This window comes from Camelina sativa, chromosome 5 (assembly GCF_000633955.1).
Source record: "Camelina sativa cultivar DH55 chromosome 5, Cs, whole genome shotgun sequence".
Classification (NCBI taxonomy): Eukaryota; Viridiplantae; Streptophyta; class Magnoliopsida; order Brassicales; family Brassicaceae; genus Camelina; species Camelina sativa.
Genome location: NC_025689.1, coordinates 34,735,451 through 34,761,201, shown reverse-complemented (window position 1 = coordinate 34,761,201; position 25,751 = coordinate 34,735,451). Strand labels below are relative to the sequence as shown.

Genomic DNA, 25,751 nt, shown 5'->3' with positions numbered 1-25,751 from the left:
CGCTCAGGTTTTTTTTTTTTTTTGTTTTTTTTTTCTGATTCAACTTTACATTTTCGAGATAGATCCCTTCACAAGGGTTTCTGATTCAATTCCGGCGATTACAGCATGTATAAAGAGGTCGAATGACTGCCGGACTTCATCGGGAAGCGGTGGCGGTGGATTCGGTGAAGACCGGCGAAGAAGACCTTCTACTTCTCCGGGGAGCTATAGCTTCGAAGTTGTTTCACCTTCTTCGAAGAAGGTCCGTTCCCGTTAACTTAACTTAACAGAAATGTTTTAAATTACTAATTATAATCTGATAAATCCCCAGATTGTAAACGGATCCAAATCGCGGATACCAAAGCCGCCGAAATCATCCGGCACGGTTGAGGACGACTTGGAGTTCGAAATAGCAGAGGTTCTTTCCGGTTTGAAAAAGCAGCCTCTTCTTACCACAAAGAGACCTGACGATTCGGAGGTCAAAGGTATCACATTCACGCCGCAGTTAGTTTCTTTGTGATTAAATCAAATCCCTGAATTTATTATTATATCATCGCTGCCTTTGATTTAATTTTGCAGGTGCCAAGAAGTTGAGAACGGAAGGTGATGATTCCTCGTCAGGTGTAGAGATCGCTTGTAGTGCTAGAATCTGTGACTCATCGAACATTGATAAATCTACCACTGACGGGACTAAACCATCGTCAGCAGTCTCCATGGAGAACGACGTAAGGCAACAAACACGGACCATGTTGGATTCGGAGGTCTCAAAAGGGTAAATGAATCTAAAGAAAAAAGTTTAGATTATTTTCCTCTTTTTGTTATCCCATTGTTTTTGTTTTCTATTTTTGGATCTCCAGGGTATCAGAGGGTCCACAATTGGAAAACAACATAGATGAGAGTCATTCTAGTACTAAGCTCGATATTGATCTCATGGTGAGTAAAGTCCTTTTAAGATTTTCAGCTTTAAACAGTCTGCAAATGTACTAAAGAAAGATCATTGTTCTCTCAATAGGTTCCTCCAGCAGTGCCCTCCTCGCCAGGGAGAGTTTCTCTTCTTCCATTGGTTTCTGATTATTGCAAGGCAAGTCTAGATTTAAACATCTTCTCTTGTTTATGCATCTCCTCATTTGGTTATTTTTTTTTTTCACACTGTCTTGCTTAATGATGCAGCAGGATAGTTCTTTAAAGTGCAAAGAGAAGATTATTCTCAAGAATGAGATGACTCCAGAAGAAGTCCAACAGCATAAGACTGAGAAACACGAATGGCTGAATCTTAATATAGAGAGACCTAACCAAGAGCCCGGCAGAGATTCTAATCTAAGATTACAGAATTTTGATTGGAGCCAACCTCAGCAGGCTAAATCTGGTAATCTACCTTGGATATGGTTATGAATCACCAACCAAGTTCTGGTTGCTAAAGTTGATGATTTTTCTAGGATACACAAATATACCTTGTCTGACCTATGTCTACCTCAATTTCAGCTCAGCAGAGTTCCGTCTTACCTTTTCCGGTAGCTTTAGGCAGTTGGCCTAGCGGGCTTCCTTCCCAGGCGTGAGTTCTGAAAGTCCTAACTTGTTTTAGTTTGTTTTGTCCTATAGCTTAATGCTCAGACCCTAAAAAGACAATATTTGCAGATATGTACCCCTGATACAGACCGGTAAGCCTGTGGATAGGAGCAATGGATCTTCTACATTAGTGCAGGTATATCCTGGTCTTGTTGCATTTGTTCTTTATATATGATGAGCGTGTTTCTTTTACTGGTTAAGATCATGATTTGTTAATAATAATAGCAGGGTGCTCCTATTTTTGCCTCTCAGCCTAGGCCTAAAAAGTGTGCAACACACTTTTTCATTGCTCGGAACATTCAACTACATCAGCATTTCGTCAAAACAAGCCATGTCTCTACACCAAACAATTGTTCTGTGTATCTTACAGGTGGTGACTTAAACCCGGCTGCTGGAAACCCATCCTTGCAAGGAAGCTCTCCTATTATCAATTTAAACTCCCAGCCACATGATGGAAATGCAGAAAATATTTCTGCGCCTAAGGAGAAAGCCTCTGAAAGAGCTCATTTTGCCTCAACCAGACAGAAGAATCCTCAACCACCCCCTCCATCAAGTAGCATAGTGGTATGAACTTCCTTGGCTTTTTATCTTGTCACGAATTTGTGTTTATCGCATTGGATTTTTATCGAGACTGCGAAAGTAAAATCATTTCTCTCTTAACACAGCCTGCTCCAGCTTTCATCTTCCCCTCAAATCACCATTTGCAACCAGTCATGGTAGCTTCTAAATCACCTCTCCCAACAAAGAGCCCACGTGTGGCTGTTGGTTCAACATCGGTCAACTTCAGTCATCCAAGTTCATCAGCCAGCGAAGCTTCTTCTCCGTACTTTACAGTTCTTCCAAACAATGCATATTCCTTTCAACTGTCATCAACCATCAGAGGTGGGACTGCAAGCCAGGCGTTGCCTTACTTCAATGGGTCCTTTTATTCGCCGCAGATGTTCCAACAACCTCCTCAGCTTATGCAGAGACAGAGTCCATCCCAGAGGGAGTCAAAAGCATCAAGCTTTTCCTCATCATCCCACAGGCAACCGCAACCGCAGCCGCAAGTTAGTGTGAATAGCCTATCAGGCCAAGCTAATGTTCACCGTCAACAGTCACAAAAGTCTGAGGCTAAAGCAGCTGGAGATAACTCTGATTCAAAGGGTAGCCACAATCAGAAAGGAGGCCCATATGGCCAGATCATGACAGCCCCTGTTCAGCCACAAAACTTTTCCATGTCATTTGCATCTTTTGCCGGCGGTGCTACCCCTGGAAATCTGAATTTCTCCTCCAATGGCTACCACATCATCTCTGCACCTTCTGGTGTTCACCAGAAAAACCATCAAACAAGTGACTCAAAGACTGGAGGTGCAAGCTGTTCAAGCAATGCCGAAGACCCGAAAAAGACTCTTCCTGGGAAGGCTCCAGTGATGATGAATGGACAGACGCTGGTTTTTGACAATCCATCGAGAACCCTCAACTTTGTTTCTGGTACTTGGCCTCCTCCTTCAGCGACAGTAAATGGGGACCCTTCAGTGTTTACCCAGCATCATGCGCAGAGGCAGCAGCAATCTGGTCGGAGTAAGATGACGACTCATTCGCAGGTTGACTCCGTGTCTGCCTCCTCATCCCAGTGGAAAAACCCTGCAACCTCATCACTCACGTCGTGTAACCTCAAGCAGTTCCAGTCTCAGCAGCAGATAAGAACACATGGACAGACTCAGATTTCTTTTGCTGCACCATCAAAGTCGCAACCTTTTCAGGAGCAACATGGGAGATGTGGTGGCTCTTCTTCAGTAACCGGGTCTGGTTCACATGGCAAAGCAGCAAACCACAAGGTCAGCAATAGCAAAACCTTGCCATTATCACCTGTTCCTTCTTCTCCTGCACACGCACAGGAGCAGACGGAGAATTCAGCTTCCGGGTCGACCAAGAAAACTTCTCCCGTTTGTGGAAGGACGGTGCCACCGATTATAAGTTCATGCCCGGGTCATCTGTCTGAGCTAAAGTACTAGTTTCATTGAAGCAGACGTATAAAGCCACAATTTTTGCAGTGTCTCTCTTCGAGTTTAGGCTATTCCCAGATGAGGTGATACCCTAGTAGTGGTTTAGTAAAAAAGTAACGCTTCTCCAGGGAGTGAACGCTTTGGGTCGGTATCTAAATTATTTAATGTGTTATGGGGTTTAATTTCTTTCGTTATGATTGGTCTAGTGTAGATATTTAGACTAACAAAAAAAACCATTTCCCAGTCAGCAATTTATTACAAATACATTCCTCAACATTAATGTCGTATAGAGAATCCGATAAGAAAGATAGCAAACATTGTTTTCTTCTTCTTCCCGTGAATTAGTTGTCGACGGCTAGAGAAGCCACATTGTCAAGGAAATCTTCTCTTGCATTCTTATCAAACGGATCTTCACCAATGTACAAGTCTAAGATTGACCTACACAAGAGTTGGCTCTTCACACTCCCGACATGGTCTCCCTCAACTGAAAAAAAAAAAAAAAGATAAAAGAAGAGTAATCTCTTGAGAAAGAACTAAATTCAGAAGCGAAGAGGTTTTGATAGAGAGTCTTACTTGCAACGCTGAGAACATGGCCTGGTTCTTTTGTCAAATCAATGGTGGAGTTTCTTGGAATCTTATACTCATCTTTGAAGAGGCTAGTGAAGCTACAAGTGATAGATAATCAAAGTGAACTAAACTATTTCAGCAGCCAAGACACAAAAATACACGATGAAGAGGGTGTAATTATGAGAAAACAAAAGTGAAAAAAACCTTAGAAGCAACTGGTCGTTGTCTAGACCACCGAACTTTTTGAGTCTGTTACCGACAGATTCTTGAAAAGCACTTCGCACGGAACGGATGCTGAGCTTGCCGTAGACAATCTGGAGCCTTATAGTCATCTTAATATCGGCTTGCATGAGATCATCCAAGAATGACTTGTTTCCCCTGATCTCCGAAGCTGGTAGATTTGCGTATTTCTCACCCACAAGCTTCTTCACATCATCACAATCAGCGTACACGCCTGCCATTAAAAAAGCTCATCATCAATAAATCGAATGTAATGATCCCAAAACAAATACTAAGAAGGAATAATAAAAAAAAAAATTGAACCGAAGGCGTAGACATCGATGTTCTTCAATCCAAGTAAGCTCTTCTTCCTCAAGCCGACGCCGAGCAATCGCCGGGAATCTCCGATTGAAGCGGGGAAAGAGAAACCGGTCTTGGGTTCAACAACGGATTCGGAGGTAGAGTCGGCTAGAGTTATAGATCCCCACGGTAACAGCAGAGACGAACGGTGAGAGGAGAAGGCCCACTCCAGAATCGAATGCCTGGGATTACGAGACGCCGCGATCGCAGCTCCGGCGGCTGCTGCAGCGCCAACGGTGACAGAGACTGCGACGGCGGAAACGGAGAATCCAGAGAATGACGTGGCAGCCCGCGGGGGCTGAGAAAACGAGAAAGGGAACCGAAACGAAACCATCGTCTTCTTGGTGTGAGTGAGTGTTGTTGTTGTTGTTGTTGTTTAGTTACTTCACTAAAGAAAAACTCTTTTTTATTTGACACGCCATTGATATGATTCAGCGACAATTACTGCTGCTTTTAATTCACACGTGTATTGCACGTGACCTTCTCGACAGGCTCTATTATTTGGGCCTTCATCGTTTGCTTACAAAAAGCCTTTTAACTCGTGTATGTATATTACTTTGGGCTTCTACTCTCATTTTTTTGTATAAAAAGGCCGCCGACTACACTTCTCTCCTCGCTTTATCTTTTTTTTTTTTGTGTGGACAATTTAGATATTAGGCTTATTGCACGAGTTACACAATCAGCATGTGTAGCCTAATGGTTCTAAAAATGCCGACCAAAAAAAAAAAAAAAACCATTTTAAAAATAAAATAAGATTCCATTGCAAATATCTAGAAAAAAAAAAAAAAGGTTCTTAGATGGTTTTATCAAAATCCAATTAAAGAAGGATATGGAAGATGTATGTATGTGTATCCACCACACTATTGGTGGTGGCGTCTTATCTTGCTTGAACGATTGAGGTTCATTTAGAAGAAACTTATCTTTTTCATGACACCCGAGTTTTTTTTTTTGTTTTCTAGTAAGAAGCCCAATTCAGCCCATAAGGCCCAATCAACGGCAACCTTTCCACTCACGAAATCTGACCGTCGATTATTCCATCGACGGTCAGAAACGCGATCGCTTGAGATATTTTGAAAATTTTATCGCTGAGCTTTTTCTTCTTATTAAAAGGTTGTTGAAGATAAAATCAGTGTGGAGAGACAAACGAGTGTTTAAGCAAAGAAGAAGAAGAAGAAGCGATGGGGGAAAAGTCAGTAGAAGCGCATTTCCCGAAGCTGGAGAAACCCACAGGAAAGAAACAGACAGCGACGGTGGTCGTGGGAGTGTTGGCGGTAGGATGGTTGGCGATAGAGCTCGTGTTTAAGCCATTGTTCAAGAAGCTGAGCTCACCAAAGGACAAACCCGATCCCGACACTACCACCACCGTTCCTCCTCCCCCGTCGGACGCTCTTTAATTTGTAGTTTTCTTTTACTTTATAATAATTAATGAAGGTTTGTTTACAAATCTTGTTGTGTTTTCTTTTCTTGCTTTTTTCTTTGTAATCTCCTTCGCTTCGTTTTTTTTACTGCTTTTGATGATGTCTNTGAACTAAACTATTTCAGCAGCCAAGACACAAAAATACACGATGAAGAGGGTGTAATTATGAGAAAACAAAAGTGAAAAAAACCTTAGAAGCAACTGGTCGTTGTCTAGACCACCGAACTTTTTGAGTCTGTTACCGACAGATTCTTGAAAAGCACTTCGCACGGAACGGATGCTGAGCTTGCCGTAGACAATCTGGAGCCTTATAGTCATCTTAATATCGGCTTGCATGAGATCATCCAAGAATGACTTGTTTCCCCTGATCTCCGAAGCTGGTAGATTTGCGTATTTCTCACCCACAAGCTTCTTCACATCATCACAATCAGCGTACACGCCTGCCATTAAAAAAGCTCATCATCAATAAATCGAATGTAATGATCCCAAAACAAATACTAAGAAGGAATAATAAAAAAAAAAATTGAACCGAAGGCGTAGACATCGATGTTCTTCAATCCAAGTAAGCTCTTCTTCCTCAAGCCGACGCCGAGCAATCGCCGGGAATCTCCGATTGAAGCGGGGAAAGAGAAACCGGTCTTGGGTTCAACAACGGATTCGGAGGTAGAGTCGGCTAGAGTTATAGATCCCCACGGTAACAGCAGAGACGAACGGTGAGAGGAGAAGGCCCACTCCAGAATCGAATGCCTGGGATTACGAGACGCCGCGATCGCAGCTCCGGCGGCTGCTGCAGCGCCAACGGTGACAGAGACTGCGACGGCGGAAACGGAGAATCCAGAGAATGACGTGGCAGCCCGCGGGGGCTGAGAAAACGAGAAAGGGAACCGAAACGAAACCATCGTCTTCTTGGTGTGAGTGAGTGTTGTTGTTGTTGTTGTTGTTTAGTTACTTCACTAAAGAAAAACTCTTTTTTATTTGACACGCCATTGATATGATTCAGCGACAATTACTGCTGCTTTTAATTCACACGTGTATTGCACGTGACCTTCTCGACAGGCTCTATTATTTGGGCCTTCATCGTTTGCTTACAAAAAGCCTTTTAACTCGTGTATGTATATTACTTTGGGCTTCTACTCTCATTTTTTTGTATAAAAAGGCCGCCGACTACACTTCTCTCCTCGCTTTATCTTTTTTTTTTTTGTGTGGACAATTTAGATATTAGGCTTATTGCACGAGTTACACAATCAGCATGTGTAGCCTAATGGTTCTAAAAATGCCGACCAAAAAAAAAAAAAAAAACCATTTTAAAAATAAAATAAGATTCCATTGCAAATATCTAGAAAAAAAAAAAAAAGGTTCTTAGATGGTTTTATCAAAATCCAATTAAAGAAGGATATGGAAGATGTATGTATGTGTATCCACCACACTATTGGTGGTGGCGTCTTATCTTGCTTGAACGATTGAGGTTCATTTAGAAGAAACTTATCTTTTTCATGACACCCGAGTTTTTTTTTTTGTTTTCTAGTAAGAAGCCCAATTCAGCCCATAAGGCCCAATCAACGGCAACCTTTCCACTCACGAAATCTGACCGTCGATTATTCCATCGACGGTCAGAAACGCGATCGCTTGAGATATTTTGAAAATTTTATCGCTGAGCTTTTTCTTCTTATTAAAAGGTTGTTGAAGATAAAATCAGTGTGGAGAGACAAACGAGTGTTTAAGCAAAGAAGAAGAAGAAGAAGCGATGGGGGAAAAGTCAGTAGAAGCGCATTTCCCGAAGCTGGAGAAACCCACAGGAAAGAAACAGACAGCGACGGTGGTCGTGGGAGTGTTGGCGGTAGGATGGTTGGCGATAGAGCTCGTGTTTAAGCCATTGTTCAAGAAGCTGAGCTCACCAAAGGACAAACCCGATCCCGACACTACCACCACCGTTCCTCCTCCCCCGTCGGACGCTCTTTAATTTGTAGTTTTCTTTTACTTTATAATAATTAATGAAGGTTTGTTTACAAATCTTGTTGTGTTTTCTTTTCTTGCTTTTTTCTTTGTAATCTCCTTCGCTTCGTTTTTTTTACTGCTTTTGATGATGTCTTTAAATTAATAATTTCCCCCTTTCCCTTTTCAATAAAAATCCCCGATAAAGATTAATAAAGGAATTATTAGCATTTGTTGGTAATAATTTAATAAATAATCTTTCATAAAATAATTTTTATTTTTATTGTTGTTGATAATATCAGTTTCGTAACTGATAACTTGCAACATTAAATCATTAAATCTGTTAAATGTCAAATGCTCATTGGCACTTGTTTAATTTTTTAGGATATTGATATTTACTATAAGAAAAATATACGGAATCCAAAAAAAACTAGAAACAATAATAGTGTGTAAAATAATAAAAGAAGATTAAAAAAAAAAAAAAGGAAGAAAAATTGACCCAAAGAAAACGAAATAAATAGACGAAAATTCCCAGTTTTCCAGTTTAGTGAAAGATGCTAATAATTTTTTTAGCTCCATTGTTGTTTATGCCAGTGTGGTGTGGCAATATCAATGAGAAAACAAAACACAGTTCCAATTTTGGTTTAATAATTTGGTAGGTGATGAATTTTTCTTTTAAAAGGTGTAAAATATGAAACGCCGTCGTATTACGGTGATGGATAGGGAGATGAATCTCACTTGTTAATATTGGAGGCCCATTTATGAGAGAGATATCCGTGATGGCGAAGATATAATAATAATAAGCTTGCAGAGCAAGTGTCGGGTCAACCCGAATTGATATAATGGAGCACCCCACGTCAGTTGAGGCCGGCAACACCATCATTTATTCGTAGTCGTAGATCATTATTCCTTAATTCATCATCTCCGATTCAAATATTTTATAACCGTCTCCTCATTCTCCTCATATCATCTCCGATGCTGGGTGGATTCGGTGGTAAGTCGCCTTCCGTAGGCCGTACTAGCCTCAGAATCGCCGTCGCTGGCGACAAAGGCACCGGTAAATCCAGCCTTATCTCTGCCGTCGCATCCGCAACTTTCCCCGATAATGTCCCCCGCGTCCTTCCTCCCACCACTCTCCCCGCCGACGCTTTCCCTGACTTTATACCTATCACCATCGTCGATACTCCCTCCAGGTCCTCCTCCTCCTCCTCTTCTTTCTGTATTCCTTATAATTTGCTCCAAATTTATTTATGAATGATACCAACCGGAGGAGTCCCTTATTGTGTTCATTAATTGTTTCTTGCATTCGAATTTTATACGCAAATCTTACTGATATATATCTCTGTGTGATGTTCCTCTGTCTGCTCAGTATTGACAATAGGATTAAGCTCATTGAAGAGTTTAGGAAGGCTGATGTGGTCATTCTCACTTACGCTTGTGACCAGCCTTCTACTCTTGATCGCTTATGTTCTTATTGGCTCCCTGAGCTCCGCCGTTTAGAGGTTTTTCTTTTGTTTCTCTTTTTTTTCATAAGTATTTTTTTTTTTTCAGTTTATATAGTTTATATTTATATGTATATACCTACCTAGATCAAAGCACCAGTGATTGTGGTGGGCTGCAAGCTTGATTTACGGGATGAACGTACTCCCACCAGACTAGATGATATCATGGCACCAATCATGAAGGAGTACCGAGAGATTGAAACCTGTATCGAGTGTTCTGCGTTGACCCTTATACAGGTATCTTCTTGCTTTTGCTCTCCCACATAAAATATCTTCTAATATAGAGTTTAAAGACTAGGCTATTATTATCTTTTGGCTAAGAGGGAAAATGTTGAAAAGAGAGATACTAGGAACCTTTAGACAGATAATACTGAAAGGCCATATGCAAAACCGTGCCCACAATTATACTTCTTGATGTGATTGAACCATTTCCTGAGAGATTCGTTATTGTATGCTACTAAAACATCCGAATTATATCCTTTTCAGGCCCCTGAAGTTTTCTATTATGCATCGAAAGCAGTCCTTCATCCGACATTTCCATTGTTTGATCAAGAAAAACATTGTTTGAAGCCTCGCCTCCGCAGGGCAGTACAACGAATATTCAACCTTTGTGATCATGATTTGGATGGTGTCCTTAATGACGCCGAGTTGAATGATTTTCAGGTTTGCTTTCTCTGTTAGGCACTGATTATTGTATTCATTAAAGTTCCTCATCCTTGTGTCAATATGAATGCTGCAAATTTGGTTAACAGGTAAATTGTTTTGGTGCCCCACTTGACCCTGTTGAACTTATGGGAGTTAAGAAAGTGGTCCAAGAGAGGCAACCAGATGGAGTAACTGATCTTGGTCTTACGCTTCCGGGTTTCCTTTTTCTTTTTTCTCTATTCATCGAAAGAGGTCGCCCTGAGACAGCATGGACTATCCTACGGAAATGTGGCTACAATGATTCTTTAGAACTCAACACCGAGTTACTACCCGTTCCACCGAAGCAGTCTCCTGATCAGGTGTGTTTTGTTTTAGAACTACGATAATATCTCTCAACTATTTTGTTACTTAAAGGATATGAGAAACTGGCTGGTTGCTGTTAAACAATTTTTGCACTCTATTCCTGTATATCACTTGCAGAGCATCGAGCTAACAAACAAAGCTATGGACTTTCTGAGAGGAATCTTCCAGTTATATGATCTTGACAATGTGTGTATGATCATTTCTTCAATTATATTCTGTTGTTCTCTATCACCTAAAACTTATTTCATCCTCAAGGAGCAGTAGTAGTTCTCTAATGCTTCTTCGTTTTGTTGCTATTTAGGATGGAGCGTTCCAGCCAGCTGAGCTAGATGATTTGTTTCAAACAGCTCCAGATAGGTAATTGGATGGTGATTACTTTTTGTGTGCTCTCTCTGTTTCCAATTCTTACCTCCGTAATCGATGGTTATCAACTGTTCCTCCAATTTATGTTTAGTGAGCTAAGCTTCTTTCGTTTGAATTTTGCTTGCCAATGTCTTTAATGCTCTTGTACATGAATGTCTAATATCTCCAGAATAAGTTCATTTTCATTTACACTCTGCTTTTACAATTTCAGTCCTTGGATTGAGGTTCCTTATAAAGATGCTGCAGAGAAAACGTCTGGCGGAAATTTGACGATCAACGGGTTTCTATCTGAGGTTTGTATGCTTGCTATTGGGTTGACACTGAATTAGAATCAAGCTTTCATGGTCATCATGATCAACTATCAATTTCAACGTTCTTTACCATGGATAATTATGCTGTGTTATGTCTTACTGCAGTGGGCTCTAATGACTCTACTAGATCCTCGAAAAAGTTTGGCAAACCTAATATATATCGGTTACGGTCACGACCCAGCTTCAACATTTTCTGTTACAAGGAAAATATCACTGGATCGTAAGAACCAGCGAACAGAAAGGAATGTGTTTCAGTGCTTTGTATTTGGCCCTAAAAAATCTGGAAAGTCTGCAATCCTAGATTCTTTCTTAGGAAGGTATACTTGTTATAACATTGCTACGTATCCGTCTTATGATGTGTCATCGTCAATGGTTTGATTGTTTCTATGGGTTTACTCCTGTTATTTTTTCTAAGCTGTGTTTTCACTTCCAGGAAATTTTCGAATAGCTATAAGGCAACAATGGGTGAACAATATGCAGCAAATGTCGTTGATCAGCCTGGAGTTAGTAGCAATAGCCTGAACTCTTATGTAATTTGTCACATGTGGATGGTTAATGTGGTTTTTTGGTTCTAATTGTTTGGACACATTTTTCAGGGTACTAAGAAAACCCTCATATTACGGGAAATACCAGAGGAGAGAGTTAAAAAGTTTTTGACAAACAAGGAATCGTTGGCAGCATGTGATGTTGCTGTGGTTGTCTATGATAGGTTAGCCCAGAAATTTGGTTGCACCTTGTATGTGTAGATGACAAGATGATGGACTTAGCAAGAAAATTTCGATGTTTTGCAGTTCGGATGTATACTCATGGAAAAAAGCTAGGGAAATATTGATGGAGGTGGCAAGGAGGGGAGAAGAGAGCGGTCATGGGACCCCTTGTCTTCTTGTTGCGGCCAAAGATGATTTGGATCCATATCCAATGTCAGTGCAAGAGTCTGATAGGGTAAGTAATGCATCATCACTTAACCCTAATACAGTATGATTCTATGCTCTTGATATGATTGATGATGATGATTCATCATAACTCGGATACCAACAGGTTTGCATGGATTTGGGAATTGATGTCCCTGTGTCATTAAGCATGAAACTTGGGGAGCCAAACAGTCTCTTCTCAAGAATCGTGAGTACAGCCGAGAACCCTCACTTGAGCATCCCAGAGACAGAGTCAGGGCGAAGAAGCAAGAACATACGCCAGCTTGTGAATAGCTCACTTCTATTTGTCTCAGGTTATTATTATTCTTCACAAAAATCGATATTTACTTGCTTGAGTTGAGTGAAACCATTTTAATCATCCAAGCTTACTTACTAAATATATTATTATATGAAATTTGCAGTTGGTACAGCTGTTGCGTTTGCCGGATTGGCAGCTTACCGTGCGTATTCGGCAAGGAAGAATGCTTGAAGATTTGCATATCTTCTCGTTCACCCCAAAAATAATAGTACTCCGTTTTTGCGAGTAACCAACCAACCAATCTGACTGAACAACCTCTGCTTCTTTTTTCCGTTTTTTCTTAGTATTAAAATAATGCACATCTTTCAGGGAACTAATACTACGTTGGCACTGATGTAAACAAAATAAACACAATTTTTTATACAAAATATCTTTTAGTTATTTTTGGATGAAATTTGAAAACGTTATTTAAGCTCAATGTGATACTAGATGTTAATACGAAAAAGAGGGAAAAAACATAACTAGTCAACTTAGAAGCATATTAGTATAAAACTGGTTTTGAAAAGAGCCCATATTGGCCCAATCTAGAAAGGGATGGTAATGACATATAAATCACATAAAATCGCAAAGATGAGATGGACCGACCGTTGGATGTTATCTTGTACAATAGCCGTTCATATATCTATCTTCTGGTTCTCTGAGGATCATCAAATAAAACAGATTACAGAACAAAGTCAGTCAGAACAGAGTATAAGGTCATCTTAACCCAACCAAAAGAAGAAAAACAAAAAAATGGCGGCTTTATCATCTTCCTCTCTGTTCTTCTCCTCAAAAACAACTTCTCCGATCAGTAACCTGCTGATCCCGCCATCTCTCCACCGCTTCTCTCTACCCTCTTCATCTTCCTCCTTTTCCTCTCTCTCTTCTTCTACTTCTTCGTCTCTCTTCACGTACTCTTTGAGGACTTCTCGAAGGTCATCTCTCCAGGGCTTTACCGTTAAGGCCAGCGGTGAGAAGAAGAATGTGCTTATCGTCAACACCAACAGCGGCGGTCACGCCGTCATCGGGTTTTACTTCGCCAAAGAGCTTCTCTCCGCCGGACATGGCGTCACCATCATGACCGTCGGCGATGAATCTTCCGACAAGATGAAGAAGACTCCCTTCACCCGATTCTCCGTAAGATTTACGAATGTCCCCTCTTTTTGTGAGTTTTTTTTGAATCCATAAGGCTCCGACCGATACATCTGTCTGTCTACATACAGGAAATTGTCAGCGGCGGAGGAAAGACCGTGTGGGGAAACCCGGCCGATGTTGCCAATGTTGTCGGAGGTGACACATTTGACGTTGTGCTTGACAACAATGGCAAGGATTTGGATACTGTTAGGCCAGTGGTGGATTGGGCTAAAAGCTCCGGCGTGAAGCAATTCTTGTTCATTAGCAGTGCCGGGATCTACAAGTCCACCGAAGAACCTCCTCACGTTGAAGGGGTAATAAAACACAAACCACAACTTTCTCAATTCTCACCACTTATGTCTCCTCCTTCTCCGATGTGCAGGACGCTGTCAAAGCTGATGCAGGTCACGTGCTAGTGGAGAAGTACTTAGCTGAAACATTTGGGAACTGGGCCTCGTTTCGACCTCAGTACATGATCGGCTCTGGCAACAACAAAGACTGCGAGGAATGGTTCTTTGACCGTAAGTCTCTCAAACCCCACTGATTGCTATACATCGAGAAACACAAGTAAATATGGTAAATTGTGTTCCCAGGGATTGTGAGGGACAGAGCAGTGCCAATCCCAGGATCAGGAATGCAGCTTACCAACATATCACACGTGAGAGACTTGTCTTCCATGCTGACTTCTGCCGTGACCAACCCTGAGGCTGCTTGCTGCAACATCTTCAACTGCGTTAGCGACAGAGCCGTTACTCTTGACGGTATGGCCAAGCTCTGTGCTGCCGCTGCTGGCAAAACGGTTGAGATCGTTCACTATGACCCTAAAGCTATTGGGGTTGACGCCAAGAAGGCTTTTCCATTCAGAAACATGGTAAAACTAAACCCAATAGAAGCTCTTCTCCTCCTTCATTGATTGATTAGTTTTATAACCCTGTTACTGTATGGTCGCAGCATTTCTACGCGGAGCCTAGAGCCGCAAAGGATATATTAGGGTGGGAAAGTAAAACGAATCTACCTGAAGATCTCAAGGAGAGATTTGAAGAGTATGTTAAGATTGGCAGAGACAAGAAAGAGATGAAGTTTGAGTTAGATGATAAGATACTCGAAGCCCTCAAAACTCCAGTGGCCGCTTGATCAAAAGGCCATTACGTTTCTTCCCTTGTAACTTCTACTGCTACCCTACCCTCTACTCTCTTTTTTTCCGGCTTATATGAGATGGAGATTACTTAATCTAAAAGACCATTTGGATTCATAATCAAAAAAAGCAACAACAATTCTGGTTTAGGAGCAGATAACAATTTCTTTTCAAAGGGAGATTGATTTGAAGACAGTCTAAGATCCTTACATACCTACTTCAATACGTTTATCATAGAGAGAGAGATTAAACTGAACCTACCTAGATAGTGACAAGAGCATCACATAACATGATCCTATTCCTCCTCTTGCTTAATTTTCAGACCTCCGAGTTTCGATTCCAGTCCGTTGTCTTCTTCGCTTTCATCTTCAAAATCTTCTCCTTCAGGGTCATTGTCGTCCAAAGGACCAAGCTTGTCCGGACAGTCCTTAAACATATCATTTACCTCGTCAATACCTTCATCAGATATATAGTTTCCATTAATGTTCAGAAGCTTGAAAGTGTGTTTCTTCACAACAGTTTGTGCCAAGGCTCTTGCCCCAGCTCTTCTGATCATGTTGGTGCTCAGGTCAACTTCAAGCAACTGATCATGACCTTCTACTGCCTTTGCGATTAAGATAGACCCTTCGTCTTTGAGTTCATTCTCAGATAAATTCAGCTTTGAAAGAGACTGTTTTGAGGCGATGCAAGCTGCCAACTTTCCAGTGGAATTGACAGTAATATCGTTTCCAGCCAATTCTAGAACTTCAAGAGAAGTGGCAGACTTAAGTAGAGCTTCGGCAATTGCTTCTGTTCCCTCATCCTCCAAGTTCAGGTAACTCATATAGATCTCAGTTAAATGAGTCAACACTGACAAAGTCTTGGCCAGGGCAATTCCACCTTCGACTCCAAACATGTTGTCACGAAGATCAAGTTTCTTCAAGTGGGTACAGTGTTGGAGTGCTTCAGCGAGGGCAACACCACCTTCTGAACCAATCCTTGTAGATGAACAACGGAAGTCTTCCAAAGATGGACACNCTAAAAAATCTGGAAAGTCTGCAATCCTAGATTCTTTCTTAGGAAGGTATACTTGTTATAACATTGCTACGTATCCGTCTTATGATGTGTCATCGTCAATGGTTTGATTGTTTCTATGGGTTTACTCCTGTTATTTTTTCTAAGCTGTGTTTTCACTTCCAGGAAATTTTCGAATAGCTATAAGGCAACAATGGGTGAACAATATGCAGCAAATGTCGTTGATCAGCCTGGAGTTAGTAGCAATAGCCTGAACTCTTATGTAATTTGTCACATGTGGATGGTTAATGTGGTTTTTTGGTTCTAATTGTTTGGACACATTTTTCAGGGTACTAAGAAAACCCTCATATTACGGGAAATACCAGAGGAGAGAGTTAAAAAGTTTTTGACAAACAAGGAATCGTTGGCAGCATGTGATGTTGCTGTGGTTGTCTATGATAGGTTAGCCCAGAAATTTGGTTGCACCTTGTATGTGTAGATGACAAGATGATGGACTTAGCAAGAAAATTTCGATGTTTTGCAGTTCGGATGTATACTCATGGAAAAAAGCTAGGGAAATATTGATGGAGGTGGCAAGGAGGGGAGAAGAGAGCGGTCATGGGACCCCTTGTCTTCTTGTTGCGGCCAAAGATGATTTGGATCCATATCCAATGTCAGTGCAAGAGTCTGATAGGGTAAGTAATGCATCATCACTTAACCCTAATACAGTATGATTCTATGCTCTTGATATGATTGATGATGATGATTCATCATAACTCGGATACCAACAGGTTTGCATGGATTTGGGAATTGATGTCCCTGTGTCATTAAGCATGAAACTTGGGGAGCCAAACAGTCTCTTCTCAAGAATCGTGAGTACAGCCGAGAACCCTCACTTGAGCATCCCAGAGACAGAGTCAGGGCGAAGAAGCAAGAACATACGCCAGCTTGTGAATAGCTCACTTCTATTTGTCTCAGGTTATTATTATTCTTCACAAAAATCGATATTTACTTGCTTGAGTTGAGTGAAACCATTTTAATCATCCAAGCTTACTTACTAAATATATTATTATATGAAATTTGCAGTTGGTACAGCTGTTGCGTTTGCCGGATTGGCAGCTTACCGTGCGTATTCGGCAAGGAAGAATGCTTGAAGATTTGCATGCATATCTTCTCGTTCACCCCAAAATAATAGTACTCCGTTTTTGCGAGTAACTAACCATCCAATCTGACTGAACCTCTGCTTCTTTTTTCCGTTTTTCGTTAGTATTAAAATAATGCACATCTTTCAGGGAACTAATACTACGTTGGCACTGATGTAAACAAAATAAACACAATTTTTTATACAAAATATCTTTTAGTTATTTTTGGATGAAATTTGAAAACGTTATTTAAGCTCAATGTGATACTAGATGTTAATACGAAAAAGAGGGAAAAAACATAACTAGTCAACTTAGAAGCATATTAGTATAAAACTGGTTTTGAAAAGAGCCCATATTGGCCCAATCTAGAAAGGGATGGTAATGACATATAAATCACATAAAATCGCAAAGATGAGATGGACCGACCGTTGGATGTTATCTTGTACAATAGCCGTTCATATATCTATCTTCTGGTTCTCTGAGGATCATCAAATAAAACAGATTACAGAACAAAGTCAGTCAGAACAGAGTATAAGGTCATCTTAACCCAACCAAAAGAAGAAAAACAAAAAAATGGCGGCTTTATCATCTTCCACTCTGTTCTTCTCCTCAAAAACAACTTCTCCGATCAGTAACCTGCTGATCCCGCCATCTCTCCACCGCTTCTCTCTACCCTCTTCATCTTCCTCCTTTTCCTCTCTCTCTTCTTCTACTTCTTCGTCTCTCTTCACGTACTCTTTGAGGACTTCTCGAAGGTCATCTCTCCAGGGCTTTACCGTTAAGGCCAGCGGTGAGAAGAAGAATGTGCTTATAGTCAACACCAACAGCGGCGGTCACGCCGTCATCGGGTTTTACTTCGCCAAAGAGCTTCTCTCCGCCGGACATGGCGTCACCATCATGACCGTCGGCGATGAATCTTCCGACAAGATGAAGAAGACTCCCTTCACCCGATTCTCCGTAAGATTTACGAATGTCCCCTCTTTTTGTGAGTTTTTTTTGAATCCATAAGGCTCCGACCGATACATCTGTCTGTCTACATACAGGAAATTGTCAGCGGCGGAGGAAAGACCGTGTGGGGAAACCCGGCCGATGTTGCCAATGTTGTCGGAGGTGACACATTTGACGTTGTGCTTGACAACAATGGCAAGGATTTGGATACTGTTAGGCCAGTGGTGGATTGGGCTAAAAGCTCCGGCGTGAAGCAATTCTTGTTCATTAGCAGTGCCGGGATCTACAAGTCCACCGAAGAACCTCCTCACGTTGAAGGGGTAATAAAACACAAACCACAACTTTCTCAATTCTCACCACTTATGTCTCCTCCTTCTCCGATGTGCAGGACGCTGTCAAAGCTGATGCAGGTCACGTGCTAGTGGAGAAGTACTTAGCTGAAACATTTGGGAACTGGGCCTCGTTTCGACCTCAGTACATGATCGGCTCTGGCAACAACAAAGACTGCGAGGAATGGTTCTTTGACCGTAAGTCTCTCAAACCCCACTGATTGCTATACATCGAGAAACACAAGTAAATATGGTAAATTGTGTTCCCAGGGATTGTGAGGGACAGAGCAGTGCCAATCCCAGGATCAGGAATGCAGCTTACCAACATATCACACGTGAGAGACTTGTCTTCCATGCTGACTTCTGCCGTGACCAACCCTGAGGCTGCTTGCTGCAACATCTTCAACTGCGTTAGCGACAGAGCCGTTACTCTTGACGGTATGGCCAAGCTCTGTGCTGCCGCTGCTGGCAAAACGGTTGAGATCGTTCACTATGACCCTAAAGCTATTGGGGTTGACGCCAAGAAGGCTTTCCCATTCAGAAACATGGTAAAACTAAACCCAATAGAAGCTCTTCTCCTCCTTCATTTATTGATTAGTTTTATAACCCTGTTATTGTATGGTCGCAGCATTTCTACGCGGAGCCTAGAGCCGCAAAGGATATATTAGGGTGGGAAAGTAAAACGAATCTACCTGAAGATCTCAAGGAGAGATTTGAAGAGTATGTTAAGATTGGCAGAGACAAGAAAGAGATGAAGTTTGAGTTAGATGATAAGATACTCGCAGCCCTCAAAACTCCAGTGGCCGCTTGATCAGAAGGCCATTACGTTTCTTCCCTTGTAACTTCTACTGCTACCCTATGCTCTCTTTTTTCCGGCGTATATGAGATGGACATTATTTAATCTAAAAGACCATTTAAAAATTCATAGTAACAAAAAACAAGCAACAACAATTCTGGTTTACGAGAAGGTAACAATTTCTTTTCAAAGGGAAATTGATTTGAAGACAGTTTAAGATCCTTACATACCTACTTCAATACGTTTATCATAGAGAGAGAGAGAGATTAAACTGAACCTACCTAGATAGTGAGAAGAGCATCACATAACATGATTCTATTCCTCCCCTTGCTTGATTTTCAGACCTCCGAGTTTTGATTCCAGGTCGTTGTCTTCTTCGCCTTCCTCTTCTTCGCTTTCATCTTCAAAATCTTCTCCTTCAGGGTCATTGTCGTCCAAAGGACCAAGCTTGTCCGGACAGTCCTTAAACATCTCATTTACCTCGTCAATACCTTCGTCAGATATATAGTTTCCATTAATGTTCAGAAGCTTGAAAGTGTGTTTCTTCACAACAGTTTGTGCCAAGGCTCTTGCCCCAGCTCTTCTGATCATGTTGGTGCTCAGGTCAACTTCAAGCAACTGATCATGACCTTCTACTGCCTTTGCGATTAAGATAGACCCTTCGTCTTTGAGTTCATTCTCAGATAAATTCAGCTTTGAAAGAGACTGTTTTGAGGCGATGCAAGCTGCCAACTTTCCAGTGGAATTGACAGTAATATCGTTTCCAGCCAATTCTAGAACTTCAAGAGAAGTGGCAGACTTAAGTAGAGCTTCGGCAATTGCTTCTGTTCCCTCATCCTCCAAGTTCAGGTAACTCATATAGATCTCAGTTAAATGAGTCAACACTGACAAAGTCTTGGCCAGGGCAATTCCACCTTCGACTCCAAACATGTTGTCACGAAGATCAAGTTTCTTCAAGTGGGTACAGTGTTGGAGTGCTTCAGCGAGGGCAACACCACCTTCTGAACCAATCCTTGTAGATGAACAACGGAAGTCTTCCAAAGATGGACACTGCCTGACAATCTCAGCAATGGCAATAGCTCCTTCATCTCCTGTCATGTTGTTATGGAAGTGAAGAACCCTGGTTTTGCCAGTAGAAGGAAGCAACTCACGAACTGCTCTTGCAGCATCCTCTGAAATGCCATCATTCATCAGATAAAGTTCCTCCAAGTCATGCTGAGACTTGATGAGAGAACCAAAAGCTCTAATCCCTTTTTCTCCAAGAGCATTGTCAGAGAGATCCAAAAACCTAAGCTTAGAACCCTCCAAAGCAGATGAAAACATAGTCATGGCTTCAAGTGCTTCAGCCTCTGGTCGTCCTGCAACAACATCGGAGAGATCCACTTCAGTGAGCTGATCCTTGATGGAAGACAAAACAGTGGCAGCAAACTTGGCAGCTTCGGAGCCAAAACTCCTGTTGCTGAAACGGATCTTGGTAAAGGAGTTATGCGGGTCAGTCAAAGGCCTCAAAAGCTCACGTGCCTCGTCTTCATCAATGAATGCTCTACGGCCACAGGAAATATCAAACAAGATATCCCCACTCTGCTTATTAGCCGAAACAACATCAGATTCTTCCTGTGGACCTCGTTTGATGACATCAAGCATGAGCTTACTGGATTCTTTAGCGTAGACCTGAACAGCAGAAGTGCCATCACCATCAGGCTCGTTCTGGAAGTGTTTGTTGGCAGTAGCAAAAGCCAAGTCTTCAATACGCTTGGCATCATCCTCAGCCTCTTGGAGACTCAAAAGACCATACTTTCTGGAGAAGATGGAAGGGGTGGTGATGTTCTTGACCATGCGTTCGACAAGCATCAGGCGGGTACTCTTACTGGGTGGCCACATCTTGACAGACAAAACACGGTTCTGTGGGGGTTTAACTGAATGATCCATGGGTGCTTACTTGCTTCTGTGATTTCAAGAACCAAAAGGAAACCATTACTCAATCAATCTGACATATATATAAAAAGTGTATTCAAAGATCCAGTCGAAAACGAAGATGGCATTGAAGAATCTATAACTACATTTCAAGATTGTCAATACCAGAAGAAACCCTAAAAATCAAAATCGACAATGGCACAATGCAAAAAGAGAAGTAGAAGAAACCCTAATAGCAAGTGGAGAGGAGAGATGCGATAAAGTATTAATGAAAATGAGAACAGTACCTGCGGGATCGAAATGGGTTCTCCTCTCTCTTTGATGCCTCCCAATAAACGAAGCGGAAGGAGAAATAAAATAAGAAAAAGGTGAGATTTTTTTTTGCAGAGAAGCAAGCGTGATTAAGAAGCAGAGTGAGAGAGAATCATTGATCCGCGTGACGGTAATGATGCAAATTCCTTCTTTTCTCAAAATCAAAATTTCAAAATTTCAATTTTTTTTTTTGAGAAACAAGTTGAGGCACATTTTGAAAGAGAGAGAGAGCCAAAACAAACCACGAAGAATTAGGGTTTATGAAATGACAAGAAAGCCCCTCAAAATATAGCCCATTAAAAAGCCCATTAAAAGATGTAAGGCCTTTCGAAAGCCCAGTCTTATTTTTAAGTATATTCCTCACTTCAATTATGCGTACTTTGCTAATAATAGTAGTATTATTATATTTTTTTAATAATTTAATTTTAGGTAAATGAAAAAGATAGGCAGAGATGATGACGAAGACGGTGGGCCACCGTCGCTAGCTGGACTCACCGACGGTGAACTGTTGTCGGCAGTCGACGCCTCTCTCTCTTTCCTTTTGTTTGTTTATTTTTTATTTAATTTATAAAATCATTATAAAAAAAAAGGAGTAAATAAAACGCAAATCATAATAATAATGGAAAGTTTCCTTCTTCACAAATCACAATTCATTAGTTTAGCTTCAGAGCAAGCAAATACAATGGAGAAGCGCCGGAGATAGAGAAAGATAGAGATAGAGAGAGAGAGATCTGTCATCTTCCCAATGTCGTCCGGCATTCTCTAGTTCAAGAATCTAACTTTCTTCCACTTGTTTCTCTCGTAAGTTCCTTCTCCCCTTCTTCCACAAATTGATACTGTTCTTGATGGATTGCTTATTACTCTAAGATTTGGTTTTGGTGGTTAGGAGTCTAATTTAGTGTTGGGTTCTCTCTCTCTTATATCATAGATTGGTTTGTTTGTTTGTTTGTTCACCAACTTCATTCTTGTCACCCTATGTCTATTGCAAAAACCCTAACCTCAAGATTGGCGAATCTTTTATGCATCATAATAATAATCCCAAGTTACCATTTTTATGCTGTTCCTGGTTTTCACAGAGATAGATAGATATGGCCTCTCTCCCAGTGGATCAAGGTTTCATTGATTCGGATGTATACCTCAGATTAGGACTTTTAGTAGATCATGGCAAACGTTTGAAAAAGCCACCTTCAGTTCTCTCTCGTCTCGCTTCATCTCTTGAGAGATCTCTCTTGCTCTACGACGATGACCACAACAAGTTACTTCAATCCCCTCAACAAGACTCTGCTTTTGATGGCGCATCTCCCCCTGAGATCACCATTTCACATTACTTGGATCGCATTTTCAAGTACTCTTGCTGCAGCCCTTCCTGCTTTGTCGTTGCTCATATCTACATTCATCTCTTTCTCCAGAGGACCCGTTCCCTTCTCAATCCCCTTAACGTCCACCGCCTTCTCATCACTTGTGTCATGTTAGCCGCTAAAGTCTTCGATGACAGGTAACATCTCACTACACAAACTAAGCAGAGGGGGCTATGGCCTCTGTTATGTACTTCTTTATCCCAAGTTCGTTTTAGTAAAGACTAGATTGTTATGTAGTTGATGCCATAACATTGATCTCTGGTGTTGTACAGGTATTTCAACAATGCACACTACGCAAGAGTTGGTGGTGTGAGCACCAGAGAGTTGAACAGATTGGAGATGAAGCTCTTGTTCACCCTTGACTTCAAGCTTCAGGTAGATCCTCAGACGTTTCTCACACACTGTTGTGAGTTAGAAAAACACAACACCGACGGGTTCCAAATCGAGTGGCCGATCAAAGATGCATGTCGAGCCAACAAAGAGACTTGGCACAAGGGGACACCTGACTCACTCTGCTCTCAAACGACAGCTCGCTGATCATGTGGCTAGAGTAAGATAGGATTTTCTGTTTTCTTTAGTGATGATTCTTTTCCAAGATTGATTGATTCAATGTGACAATTTGTGTAGTAGAAAATCTTTATAATCAAAAAACATTCTTTAAGAGGTTGATATATATATATATAGTTTCCATCGATACTGGTTTAAAGTTTAAACTAAATATAGACCTACATCAAACGGCAACTATTCCCTCTGCTGCTGCAATTCACATTAGCAACCGCAGCTTCTGCTGGTTTGCTGTTACAAGGAGCATCCTTCATCTTGGGTGGTGGTTCAACAGGAGCCGCCACCACCACATCAACATTACCACAAGCACCCGAACCACTGGCTCCTCCATCGCCGCCATTGCTGCTCTTGGAGTCAGAGGACGGTGGTGCAATCGGAGACGGTGAGTCCCGCGAGTGGTCGCTACTAGGATCTACATGTGACTCCTTGAACGTTATTTTAGTGACCCTTTTGTCGATGATCTCCATATGTTTGATTCCACGTACGTTTCTATCAACCAAGTCCTGTAGAAGTAATGTCTGGTCAGAGCCGTCAAAGTTGCTGACATGGACCTGACGTTGGCATGTTGATGGGGATGCGAGCCGAGGAGGAGGAGTTGCCGCTGAAATATCTTCAGGAGATTCTGGTTCAGGAGGTTCAGCTCTTTTACCGGCTTTAGCTGCCATTGCGATAAGAGGAGGAGTTGCCGCTGAAATATCTTCAGGAGGTTCAGCTCTTTTGCCGGCTTTAGCTGCCATTGCGATAAGAGGAGTAGTTGCCGCTGAAATATCTTCAGGAGATTCTGGTTCAGGAGTTTCCCACAAAAGCTCAGCTCTTTTGCGGCTTTAGCTGCCATTGCAATAAGCACTTGTGGGTCGATCTCACTGTTCACTTGTATCGTTCCTTCGTTTGCATTAACCTTTATCGAATGCACTCCTGCTCATAAATCCACCATATTGCTAATTAAGTAGAATCAAATCGACTAAATCAAAAATAGTTAGTACATATATATAGCAGAAACTCTGTAAATATGTGCTAAATAAAGCACCTTCAACTTTAAGCATGGTTCGTTTAACCTTCCTCGCACATCCGGTGCAACAATTGGGTTCCAGTTTCAGAATACGAGTCTGCTGCATACGAAAAAAAATGATTTACCATATCAATAAATATATATATTATGATCGACGATGTACAAACAACTCTTGGTCATCGTAGTAAAATAAGAAGCAAACCCGAAGGACTGGGGCATGATTTGAAGAAGGATGACTTTCCATTCTTAGAAATAATACAGTTTGTATTAAAATTACACAGACGAAATAATGGTTCTTATATGTTAATTAGTTATAACATCAAAATAAATTTGTATGTGTTCTAGGAGCCCGTGTTAGTTAGTTATGAATGAATTTTACGTGAGTACTTAATTATGTCAGTAATATATACGTGTGTGTGATATATATACAGATATATACAAAGATCTTAGCTTAAATCTGAAAAGCACGCATTGTATATATCTTCAAGATTTCATTATTGATCAATGATCTAAAGCACGATATGATCATTTCTTGGAAAATTATCTATCAAGCGTGCAGGCTTGGTTTACATATTCAATGGAACAGAAAAAAAAAAGTTAAAGTTGATTATGACATTAAAAAAAAAATGTTGAGACTTACGAGTGAGATTTAAACCGTTAAAGTTTGGATAGCTACGCTAATTTTCCATATGCATATTCTATTTTTGTCGTTATTTTCTTTTTTTACTTGCACTACAGTGTTTCCACATTCGGAGCAATAATATAAAAACAACAGCAAAATCGCAGGTTGTATCTCTTACAACAATGTGAATAGGGCAAATTAATGATTACTGAAAGAGAGAGAGATAAACGAAAATAAAGTTAATGGGCAAGGTAGGCGTGACTGCCTTATTGGTCGTATTATTTACTTTTTTTTTTAATAATGGTGGATTAAAATATATTTTTTGACAAACGTGGCTGATGGGTTAACATCAATCAATCATTAGCCTTCTTATCCCAATTATTTATTTTTTTTGTCTTTGTATCTATCATGAAGATTATAGTATTCCCATAAATTAAAGAAGTGAAAAAGCTGGTGGCCACGAGTACAATCGACCGAACTAGCACGCACATATGCATCACTTACCCATCCTAAAATATAAACTTTTTGATTTGAAAATTTAACACCGTTACCAAGTTTATTGTTAGATGGAAACAAACGACGTAATATTTATCTCTTATTTTCATTTAATCTATGAATTACTGTACAAACAATTAAGTGAATAAGAATGAGAAAGATATAGCGATTATTGATTTTAGGTTGATGTATTCATTCTTTTGTGTTGGACCTCTGTGATGTAAATTGATTAATCGAATGAAACTTTCTAAAAAATACAAAGAAAACTTCTGAAGTGTGTTGTTAATCAACTGATAAGACAACAAAAAGCTAGGATTTTAAAGTAAACGAATAAGCTGGCTGGTTTAATCCACCACTTTGATTTCCACTTATTTAATTATAAATTAACAGTTCAGCATATAATACCAGAAGAGTATATTAGTAAACTAATGTACTCAGAAAATATTTTGGCATTGAAGTTTATGGTCACAGTGAAGACTGAAGAGTGTCTAAAATTTATATAGCTCTAGTAAAATTGTATAGTTAAAAATACACGACAGCTTTAGTTTAAATTAACTTGTTTATATATTCTCGTATTTT

At 40.7% G+C, this 25,751-nt stretch overlaps 10 protein-coding genes across 14 annotated transcripts in view; 7 read left to right on the top strand and 3 right to left on the bottom strand.

The window, feature by feature from the left end:
* LOC104788653 (protein TIME FOR COFFEE-like) overlaps window positions 1-3,827 on the top strand; it is a 4,555-nt gene extending 728 nt beyond the window's left edge. Inside the window, exons 3-12 of one of the 4 annotated variants that reach the window (XM_019246217.1) lie at window positions 105-241; window positions 311-464; window positions 559-751; window positions 837-912; window positions 992-1,060; window positions 1,153-1,345; window positions 1,462-1,531; window positions 1,615-1,681; window positions 1,771-2,109; window positions 2,211-3,827. In XM_019246217.1, coding sequence (XP_019101762.1) covers window positions 105-241; window positions 311-464; window positions 559-751; window positions 837-912; window positions 992-1,060; window positions 1,153-1,345; window positions 1,462-1,531; window positions 1,615-1,681; window positions 1,771-2,109; window positions 2,211-3,542 — 2,630 coding nt within the window. In that variant the 3' untranslated portion in view covers window positions 3,543-3,827. Of the gene's footprint in view, window positions 1-104; window positions 242-310; window positions 465-558; window positions 752-836; window positions 913-991; window positions 1,061-1,149; window positions 1,346-1,461; window positions 1,532-1,614; window positions 1,682-1,770; window positions 2,110-2,210 lie in introns of all 4 variants that reach the window. The other 3 variants (XM_019246218.1, XM_010514423.2, XM_019246216.1) reach the window with 3 other exon arrangements.
* On the bottom strand, window positions 3,746-7,096 carry LOC104788654 (fatty-acid-binding protein 1). Of its 2 annotated transcripts, none has more exons than XM_010514425.2 (4): window positions 6,626-7,096; window positions 6,287-6,536; window positions 4,107-4,198; window positions 3,746-4,017 (listed from the first exon to the last, which is right to left on the bottom strand). In XM_010514425.2, the coding sequence occupies exons 1-4, from the start codon at window positions 6,993-6,995 to the stop codon at window positions 3,875-3,877; spliced, it is 855 nt and encodes a 284-aa protein (XP_010512727.1). In that variant the 5' UTR covers window positions 6,996-7,096; the 3' UTR covers window positions 3,746-3,874. The 2 variants fall into 2 exon arrangements, with proteins under 2 accessions (XP_010512727.1, XP_010512726.1); XM_010514424.2 differs by lacking the exons at window positions 6,287-6,536; window positions 6,626-7,096 and adding exons at window positions 4,305-4,554; window positions 4,644-5,114.
* On the top strand, window positions 7,773-8,258 carry LOC109132974 (outer envelope membrane protein 7-like). The gene has a single exon (XM_019245488.1). It carries the CDS (start codon window positions 7,841-7,843, stop codon window positions 8,054-8,056), a length of 216 nt encoding a protein of 71 aa, XP_019101033.1. The 5' UTR covers window positions 7,773-7,840; the 3' UTR covers window positions 8,057-8,258.
* LOC104788652 (mitochondrial Rho GTPase 2) lies at window positions 8,852-12,759 on the top strand. Its single transcript, XM_010514421.2, has 14 exons — window positions 8,852-9,221; window positions 9,398-9,530; window positions 9,618-9,767; window positions 10,017-10,193; window positions 10,283-10,534; window positions 10,656-10,724; window positions 10,840-10,895; window positions 11,113-11,194; window positions 11,318-11,529; window positions 11,646-11,715; window positions 11,809-11,921; window positions 12,004-12,154; window positions 12,251-12,437; window positions 12,546-12,759. The coding sequence occupies exons 1-14, from the start codon at window positions 9,004-9,006 to the stop codon at window positions 12,611-12,613; spliced, it is 1,938 nt and encodes a 645-aa protein (XP_010512723.1). The 5' UTR covers window positions 8,852-9,003; the 3' UTR covers window positions 12,614-12,759.
* Window positions 13,042-14,837, top strand: LOC104788648 (chloroplast stem-loop binding protein of 41 kDa a, chloroplastic-like). Its single transcript, XM_010514418.2, has 5 exons — window positions 13,042-13,558; window positions 13,645-13,869; window positions 13,938-14,076; window positions 14,149-14,426; window positions 14,507-14,837. The coding sequence occupies exons 1-5, from the start codon at window positions 13,175-13,177 to the stop codon at window positions 14,687-14,689; spliced, it is 1,209 nt and encodes a 402-aa protein (XP_010512720.1). The 5' UTR covers window positions 13,042-13,174; the 3' UTR covers window positions 14,690-14,837.
* On the bottom strand, window positions 14,986-15,585 carry LOC104789858 (RAN GTPase-activating protein 1-like). Its single transcript, XM_010515497.1, has one exon. It carries the CDS (start codon window positions 15,583-15,585, stop codon window positions 14,986-14,988), a length of 600 nt encoding a protein of 199 aa, XP_010513799.1.
* LOC104789857 (mitochondrial Rho GTPase 2-like) lies at window positions 15,584-17,060 on the top strand. Its single transcript, XM_010515496.1, has 6 exons — window positions 15,584-15,753; window positions 15,870-15,939; window positions 16,033-16,145; window positions 16,228-16,378; window positions 16,475-16,661; window positions 16,770-17,060. The coding sequence occupies exons 1-6, from the start codon at window positions 15,584-15,586 to the stop codon at window positions 16,835-16,837; spliced, it is 759 nt and encodes a 252-aa protein (XP_010513798.1). The 3' UTR covers window positions 16,838-17,060.
* On the top strand, window positions 17,345-19,003 carry LOC104788650 (chloroplast stem-loop binding protein of 41 kDa a, chloroplastic-like). Its single transcript, XM_010514419.2, has 5 exons — window positions 17,345-17,782; window positions 17,869-18,093; window positions 18,162-18,300; window positions 18,373-18,650; window positions 18,731-19,003. The coding sequence occupies exons 1-5, from the start codon at window positions 17,399-17,401 to the stop codon at window positions 18,911-18,913; spliced, it is 1,209 nt and encodes a 402-aa protein (XP_010512721.1). The 5' UTR covers window positions 17,345-17,398; the 3' UTR covers window positions 18,914-19,003.
* Window positions 19,024-21,341, bottom strand: LOC104788651 (RAN GTPase-activating protein 1-like). Its single transcript, XM_010514420.2, has 2 exons — window positions 21,100-21,341; window positions 19,024-20,843 (listed from the first exon to the last, which is right to left on the bottom strand). Exon 2 carries the CDS (start codon window positions 20,825-20,827, stop codon window positions 19,214-19,216), a length of 1,614 nt encoding a protein of 537 aa, XP_010512722.1. The 5' UTR covers window positions 20,828-20,843; window positions 21,100-21,341; the 3' UTR covers window positions 19,024-19,213.
* On the top strand, window positions 21,732-23,157 carry LOC104788647 (cyclin-U3-1-like). Its single transcript, XM_010514417.2, has 3 exons — window positions 21,732-21,925; window positions 22,201-22,619; window positions 22,755-23,157. The coding sequence occupies exons 2-3, from the start codon at window positions 22,213-22,215 to the stop codon at window positions 23,017-23,019; spliced, it is 672 nt and encodes a 223-aa protein (XP_010512719.1). The 5' UTR covers window positions 21,732-21,925; window positions 22,201-22,212; the 3' UTR covers window positions 23,020-23,157.

What these genes read in the sequence shown, in the direction of transcription:
- LOC104788647 (XM_010514417.2), top strand. Translation starts at nt 22,213, where the DNA reads ATGGCCTCTCTCCCAGTGGATCAAGGTTTCATTGATTCGGATGTATAC. An exon ending in GCTAAAGTCTTCGATGACAG is followed by an intron (nt 22,620 to 22,754) that starts GTAACATCTCAC and finishes GGTGTTGTACAG; the next exon opens with GTATTTCAACAATGCACACT.
- LOC109132974 (XM_019245488.1), top strand. Translation starts at nt 7,841, where the DNA reads ATGGGGGAAAAGTCAGTAGAAGCGCATTTCCCGAAGCTGGAGAAACCC.
- LOC104788651 (XM_010514420.2), bottom strand. Translation starts at nt 20,827, where the DNA reads ATGGATCATTCAGTTAAACCCCCACAGAACCGTGTTTTGTCTGTCAAG.
- LOC104789858 (XM_010515497.1), bottom strand. Translation starts at nt 15,585, where the DNA reads ATGTTTGGAGTCGAAGGTGGAATTGCCCTGGCCAAGACTTTGTCAGTG.
- LOC104788654 (XM_010514425.2), bottom strand. Translation starts at nt 6,995, where the DNA reads ATGGTTTCGTTTCGGTTCCCTTTCTCGTTTTCTCAGCCCCCGCGGGCT. An exon ending in AACGACCAGTTGCTTCTAAG is followed by an intron (nt 4,199 to 6,286) that starts GTTTTTTTCACT and finishes TATCACTTGTAG; the next exon opens with CTTCACTAGCCTCTTCAAAG. An exon ending in CCATGTTCTCAGCGTTGCAA is followed by an intron (nt 4,018 to 4,106) that starts GTAAGACTCTCT and finishes TTTTTTTTTCAG; the next exon opens with TTGAGGGAGACCATGTCGGG.
- LOC104788652 (XM_010514421.2), top strand. Translation starts at nt 9,004, where the DNA reads ATGCTGGGTGGATTCGGTGGTAAGTCGCCTTCCGTAGGCCGTACTAGC. An exon ending in ATGTCGTTGATCAGCCTGGA is followed by an intron (nt 11,716 to 11,808) that starts GTTAGTAGCAAT and finishes CACATTTTTCAG; the next exon opens with GGTACTAAGAAAACCCTCAT. An exon ending in GCTGTGGTTGTCTATGATAG is followed by an intron (nt 11,922 to 12,003) that starts GTTAGCCCAGAA and finishes GATGTTTTGCAG; the next exon opens with TTCGGATGTATACTCATGGA.
- LOC104788650 (XM_010514419.2), top strand. Translation starts at nt 17,399, where the DNA reads ATGGCGGCTTTATCATCTTCCACTCTGTTCTTCTCCTCAAAAACAACT. An exon ending in AACCTCCTCACGTTGAAGGG is followed by an intron (nt 18,094 to 18,161) that starts GTAATAAAACAC and finishes TCCGATGTGCAG; the next exon opens with GACGCTGTCAAAGCTGATGC. An exon ending in CGAGGAATGGTTCTTTGACC is followed by an intron (nt 18,301 to 18,372) that starts GTAAGTCTCTCA and finishes TTGTGTTCCCAG; the next exon opens with GGATTGTGAGGGACAGAGCA.
- LOC104788648 (XM_010514418.2), top strand. Translation starts at nt 13,175, where the DNA reads ATGGCGGCTTTATCATCTTCCTCTCTGTTCTTCTCCTCAAAAACAACT. An exon ending in CTCCCTTCACCCGATTCTCC is followed by an intron (nt 13,559 to 13,644) that starts GTAAGATTTACG and finishes GTCTACATACAG; the next exon opens with GAAATTGTCAGCGGCGGAGG. An exon ending in CGAGGAATGGTTCTTTGACC is followed by an intron (nt 14,077 to 14,148) that starts GTAAGTCTCTCA and finishes TTGTGTTCCCAG; the next exon opens with GGATTGTGAGGGACAGAGCA.